This window comes from Coregonus lavaretus, assembly GCF_964263955.1.
Source record: "Coregonus lavaretus genome assembly, chromosome: 19".
Classification (NCBI taxonomy): domain Eukaryota; kingdom Metazoa; phylum Chordata; class Actinopteri; order Salmoniformes; family Salmonidae; genus Coregonus; species Coregonus lavaretus.
In genome coordinates this window covers 42,195,003-42,202,010 of record NC_140006.1, presented here as the reverse complement: position 1 = coordinate 42,202,010, position 7,008 = coordinate 42,195,003, and the positions used below count along the sequence as shown (strand labels likewise).

At 47.5% G+C, this 7,008-nt stretch overlaps 1 protein-coding gene across 1 annotated transcript; it reads left to right on the top strand.

Moving 5' to 3' along the window:
* Positions 1 to 2,233: 2,233 nt before the first annotated feature.
* On the top strand, positions 2,234 to 4,368 carry LOC311146320 (uncharacterized protein; the record flags this gene model as incomplete). Its single annotated transcript, XM_084182809.1, has 2 exons — positions 2,234 to 2,242; positions 2,563 to 4,368. 2 exons carry the CDS (start codon positions 2,234 to 2,236, stop codon positions 4,366 to 4,368), a joined length of 1,815 nt encoding a protein of 604 aa, XP_084038935.1.
* Positions 4,369 to 7,008: the final 2,640 nt, after the last annotated feature.

Below are 7,008 nucleotides of genomic sequence, written 5' to 3'. Positions count from 1 at the left end.
CTCCAAGTCATTAAGGTTTCAAGGCTGACGTTTGGCAACTCGAAACTTCAGCTCCCTCCACAGATTTTCTATGGGATTGAGGTCTGGAGACTGGCTAGGCCACTCCAGGACCTTAATGTGCTTCTTCTTGAGCCACTCCTTTGTTGCCTTGGCCGTGTGTTTTGGGTCATTGTCATGCCGGAATACCCATCCACAACCCATTTTTAATGCCCTGGCTGTGGGAAGGAGGTTCTCACCCAAGATTTGACAGTACATGGCCCCGTCCATCATCCCTTTGATGCGGTGAAGTTGTCCTGTCCCCTTAGCAGAAAAACACCCCCAAAGCATAATGTTTCCACCTCCATGTTTGACGGTGGGGATGGTGTTCTTGGGGTCATAGGCAGCATTCCTCCTCCTCCAAACACGACGAGTTGAGTTGACGCCAAAGAGCTCCATTTTGGTCTTATCTGACCACAACACTTTCACCCAGTTCTCCTCTGAATCATTCAGATGTTCATTGGCAAACTTCAGACGGGCCTGTATATGTGCTTTCTTGAACAGGGGGACCTTGCGGGCGCTGCAGGATTTCAGTCCTTCACGGCGTAGTGTGTTACCAATTGTTTTCTTGGTGACTATGGTCCCAGCTGCCTTGAGATCATTGACAAGATCCTCCTGTGTAGTTCTGGGCTGATTCCTCACCGTTCTCATGAACATTGCAAATCCACGAGGTGAGATCTTGCATGGAGCCCCAGGCCGAGGGAGATTGACAGTTATTTTGTGTTTCTTCCATTTGCAAATAATCGCACCAACTGTTGTCACCTTCTCACCAAGCTGCTTGGCGATGGTCTTGTAGCCCATTCCAGCCTTGTGTAGGTCTACAATCTTGTCCCTGACATCCTTGGAGAGCTCTTTGGTATTGGCCATGGTGGAGAGTTTGGAATCTGATTGATTGATTGCTTCTGTGGACAGGTGTCTTTTATACAGGTAACGAGCTGAGATTAGGAGCACACTCTTAAAGGGAGTGCTCCTAATCTCAGCTTGTTACCTGTATAAAAGACACCTGGGAGCCAGAAATCTTTCTGATTGAGAGGGGGTCAAATATTTATTTCCCTCATTAAAATGCTAATCAATTTATAACATTTTTGACACGCGTTTTTCTGGATTTTTTTGTTGTTATTCTGTCTCTCACTGTTCAAATAAACCTCCCATTAAAATGATAGACTGATAATTTCTTTGTCAGTATGCAAACGTACAAAATCAGCAGGGGATCAAATACTTTTTCCCCCTCACTGTAGATAATAGTGTCCTGAAGAAAACCTGTTGGTCTTTATCTGCAGGTTCACTCTCGCCCCTCATTGGCACCCTGACTGGATGCTCATGTTGGTCTTTATCTGAGTGGCGCAGTGGTCTAAGGCACTGCATCGCAGTGCTAACTGTGCCACTAGAGATCCTGGTTTGAATCCAGGCTCTGTCGCAGCCGGACGCGACCGGGAGACTCATGGGCGGCGCACAATTGGCCCAGCGTCGTCCAGGGTAGGGGAGGGAATGGCCGGCAGGGATGTAGCTCAGTTGATAGAGCATGGCGTTTGCAACGCCAGGGTTGTGGGTTTGATTCCCACGGGGGGCCAGTATGAAATTTTTTTTAAATGTAAATGTTGGTCTTTATCTGCATGCTTCAGAAAAGCTGAGAATATTGCCGTTTCGAGAGTCCCGTTGGTAGCAAATCCGCGATCGGAGGTCATCCATCTTATTATCAAGTGATTGGCCAGTAGAATGGAGGGAAGAGGTGGCCGGTTCTTCCTTCTCCTTAATCTCGCCAGTTTCCCCCCTCTCTTGCCTTTGTAACGTCAGCGTTTCCTCTTGGGTAGCCTGAAAATTGGGTCGGAATTACAGAAAGAGTCCAGGGCAGATGAGTCAAAGTTGAAGCATGAATTGTGGTAAGTAACTGCTGATCTGATGTTTAAAAAGTTATTGTCGGTTGTAAGAAATTATATCGGATACATTTAGAGAAAATAAAGTTAAATAAATGACAAAAGAATCAAACAAAATAGCTAAGTTGGGTCGGCTTGCAAAGCGGCTGCCATCCAGTACGGCGCCAAGATTTTCACCTTACAGTGTAGAGACTGGTTAGATGAAGCACCCATTTGCTGTTTTGTTTGGGAACATTTGGAATTGTAAATAATTTGTGATACAAATGTAATTTGTATAGCGCTTTTCATTACAAATAAATATGCAGCTGTCTAGATTTGATAAAATGGCGATGGTGTCCGGTTTGGTTTTGATGTATACTTGAGTATCAGCAAAGCAGTGAAAGTTGATGTTGTAATGTCTGAGGAGTTGGGTGAGTGAGAGCATGTAGATTAAAAACAGGATTGGCCCCAACACTGAACCCTGTGGGAAGTCGCTACCTTGTGGCAACGTTCTAGTCTGTCAAGGAAATGGACCATGGTTAGTTTAGTGTCTATGATGTCAGAATATGTCTCTAGAACAACAACAAAAAACTCGCAATGAACAAGCAATATGTTTTCTCATCCACTTCCTTCTCTCTATCTCTCCCAACCCATCCCTCTGTCACCATTGTAGGACGAGCTCAAGAAGCTTTACGCCCAACTGGAGGTCTACAAGCGCAAGAAGATGCTGGCCAACAACCCACACCTGCAGAAGAAGCGCAGCTCCAAGAAAGGCCTGGGCCGCTCTCTCATGTGGCGCATCACTGAGATCCCAGAGACCTTGCACCGGCATGGCAGCTATGGCAGCCGCGAGGAACGTGTCGGTAGCGAGCACGGGAGCAACCGCAGCACCCTTCGACGGAACCCCTTCGACTCGTCCCACTCAGGTCACAAGTCCAGGGAAGACTCTCTGAAGAACAAGGTTCTGGGCCTGAAGAAGTCACACAGCTACGACCACGTTTGTGACCAAGCTGAGGAAACTGCCGGCGGAGTGGGCTCTGGTGGGGACAAAATGGCCACCGGCGAGGGTTCCTTGCTGGGATCTCTCATTAGGAGGCAGGTTAAGAAGTCACCAGAGCCTGCCCCAAAGGTGGAACTGGCCGAGTCAGTACCCTTGGTCTGCAAGTCGGCCAGCGCGCACAACTTCACAGTGGACAAAAAGCCCATTCAGCTGAGGACGTCCATCATGCAGAAGTCGCTGAGTGTCATCACCAGTGCCAAAGAGAAGATGCCTGGGCTCACCAACAAGACCAATAGCGCGGAGGATGCCAGCAAGAAGGGACTCAAGGGGCGCGATGGGAGGATGCTGTCTGAGGTGGACGAGATGGAGTGTTATCCTAAGATGATCATCAGCCAGTCGGTAGAGTACTCCAGGACGCCCATGGCCAAGATGGGCATCATGAAGCAGCAGGTGAGTGGCAGCCAGCCGTCCATCAATACAGAGCCGGGGAGAAACCTGTATGACCTCTCTGAGGTGTGCTCTTGGGATGTGGAGGACCCCCCAACCCCTTCAGAAGGAAGGTCCCAGAAGCATGTGTCCATTGCTCCAGGAGAGACCACCACGGTCCACAGGGTTGATGGTGGTGGTGGTGGCACGGTTAGCACCAAGGGCAGTCGCTCCCAACAGAAGCAGCAGAGGGCCGCGGGGCAATCGCCTGCAGGCCGACAGCGCTCCAAAGACAAGGGGGGTGAACGAGATGAGGCCAGAGAAACAAGGAAGCCCAGGTCTCCCAGATCTCCGCTCCCACTCAAACCGGAGGTGTGCCCCTGGGCCTTTGAGGAGCAGCCAGTGTTGGGAGGTGATTCAGATTCCATCTCCCCAGAGAGGATCAGACATAAGAAGAGCGTCACACCCACTGATGGGAAGCCCAAGATCCTCCACTCAGACTACTCCAAATCCACGGGGAGTCTGCTACAGCCGCCCACCCTGATGGTGGACATCTGTCCCTGGGACTACAATGAAGCCCCAGCCCCGCCCTCCCCCAGCCAGGAGAAGACCTGCTCCAGCCCCACCCCTCACTCCAAGCGGAAACGAAAAGGCTCGTGCTCCTCCAAAGAAAGGGGAGAGAGGGGTGAGAGAGAGAAAGGAGGAAGGGACAGGGAGGAAGAGAAGCAGCACAGGTCAAAGAGCAAGGAGAGCTCCTCCAGCAGGCCCTCGGAGAGACGACGTGTCAGCCAGTCATCAGAGGGTGGTCCGGTCACCGTGCCAACATCCGGGAGACGGAGGAGCTCGATGAGAGACCCGGAGGCGTCGGAGATCAAGAGGGCGGAGGCGTGCCCGTGGGAGGTAGAGGAAGCACATGCCAGCGTAGCACAGACTTCTCCAGCGAAAGAAAACAACTCTCTGAGTTCTAATTACAAACAACCCGTAAGCACTGCTAAAAGGGTTGACGTTTGCCCCTGGGATTTTGAAGACAATGGGTCAGAGAAAAGTGCATGATAATCAAAATGATAGACTATATGTTTTGTATTCACGGCTCAAAAGCAAACTGGGTTTTAAAGATAAGGGTGGAGAAAACCTTTTTTGCACAAGTTGCCCTGTGGTTATGTTAAAAGAAAAACATGACACTACGGTCTGTTAAAGCATTCCAAACAAAGTATTTGTTGAATTACAAAGTTGTGTTGTTAGTTGTGCAATTATGCAGCTTAAAGTCACTTTATCCGCAATGTAGAGAAATGTTTTAATCGGCACTATTTGCTTGTACATTTGCTCAGTTTGCATTTGTGCGCGTTTTGTCACACTCTTCAATACATTAAATACATCCTTACTGCCGTGAGGGAATTTACACTGAATTAATTAGACAACAATCGGATTTAGACTGGTTTGTACGAGAACGTGGGACTGATTTTAACCAGCCCATTTTTGTAAACAACTAATTGATGATATTGTCACCTGTTCCATTATGCTAGACTGGAGTTCTCTTTCGTCTGAATCCTGCACCTGGGTCATTCTTGTCAAGTAGTGGGCCGAGTATTTCAGAGTGTTGGTCATCTGGAAGTGTATAATGTAACTTCCATATGAAGCACAGTGCACAGATAATTATACCGTTAATTCTGGGGCCTTATAGATTATACAAAGGATGTGAATTTGAAGTGTTGAGCAGGAGAAATAGCTACATAGGTGCACCTTACATACATTCGCTACCACTTGTGTAGCATCATGAGGATACACCCCCTGAAGAAACAGTGTCTCACCTGTATTTGGTCTCCTTTCAGTCAAACATGCTTTATGTCTGTACAAAAACAAACTGAAGTTTATCTTTGATGTATACGTTTTGTAAAACTGCTATAGCATGTGGCAAAGCACTTCCATACTTGATCTTGCCTATTATAACGAAATGTAAATTCAAAGTTCTCCCAAACGTAAATGCGTCACATAATTTTAATAGTGCACACCGCGTTTTGTAATGGAAAACTTTTGCAACGGAAATAAACATTTCTTATCGGACAAGTTCAGCTTGGTCCCGCCCTGTTTCAGTCTGTTTTCCTCCAGTTGGTTTCCTGGTGAATAAAACCCAGCTAATTCGTAACACAATTCTGCTGGATCCAGTTACACTACAGCAGTCCTTCTCAAATAGTGGGGCGCGCCCCCCTGGGGGGGCTCGGAGCGATGCCGGGGGGGGCGCGTGTGACCCCGGGGAACATGCTTTTTTTTGCCGCAGGGAGTAGGGTTTTTTTGCACCGAACAAGAGCACACAGCACAGAGCAGGAGATATGAAGTGCAGATAACAAACCCTTAGGAGACACCATGGAAAAATATTCAACAGGGATGAAAAGAAAGGCGGGAGAGACGGAGATACTGAGACAAACGTAAGTCTCCCGAAAGCTAAGACGAGGAAATATGATGAAGCGTATGTAGCGCTTGGCTTCACTGTGACTACGGTGGGAGACGAGGAAAGACCGGTATGTTTACTGTGTCTAAAAATGTTGGCAGCGGACAGCATGAAGCCAAATAAATTAAGGCGTCACTTAAAGACATTACACCCCAATCACGCTGATAAGCCGCTTGAGTTTTCAGCGAAAACGTGCCGGAAATTGCAAACAATCGTCCCGCTTTGTGAATGCTACTTCAGTAAACCAGCGAGCACTGTTAGCATCATATCCCTCTGTCCAATGACACTGTCGCCAGACGTATAAATGACATTGCTAACGATCTTAAAGAACAGCTGGTAGATCAACTCAAAGACAAACGTTTTGCCTTACAGTTCGATGAAGCAACTGACAGCAACAAAGACTGTTTGTTTATCGCTTATGTACGTTTTGACATGACAAACTCCCTGTGTGAGGATCTACTTTTTCGTAAATATGTCAGAGACCGAGCCACAGCTGAAGAGCTATTCAAAATGCTGGACTGCTTCCTGACTGAGAATGGGCTAAAGTGGGAGAACTGCATTGGTGTTTGCAGTGATGGTGCACAGACCACGGCAGGGATGAGAAAAGGACTTCGGGCACTCATCAAGAAGGCCTCACTTAATGCTGAGTGGACACACTGTGTTATACACAGAGAAGCACTGGCATCAAGGCACCTTTTCTCTGAATTAAGTGAGGTTATGACTGACATTGTAGGTGTAGTCAATTTTATAAAGACCAGACCACTAAAAACAAGAGTCTTCTCTGCTATCTGTGAGGAGATGAGAGCTGAACATCAAGCTGTGCTGTTTCACAGAGAAGCAAGGTGGCTGTCACGAGGAAAAGTCTTGTCCCGTGTTTTTGAGCTCAGAGAGCAGATAAGAATGTTTTCGGAGCAGGAGCACAAGTATGACCTCGCAGAAAAATTTAGTGATGAGAACTTCCTGGCAAAACTGGCCCACCTGAGTGACACATTTGGAAAGCTAAATGAACTAAATCTACAGCTTCAAGGGAAAGATAAACACCTCCCTCAGGTCACAGACAAGATCAGCTCTTTCACTCGAAAGCTTGCAATGTGGGGCAGGCGACTTGATGAAGGAAATACTGATTCATTCGAGAACCTGCATGAATTTGTTGACACTACTGACTATGATGTCACCTCAGTGATTCCATATATTAAGGAACATATTTCATCACTGATGGGATTCTTTAAAAAGTACTTCCCTGAAAA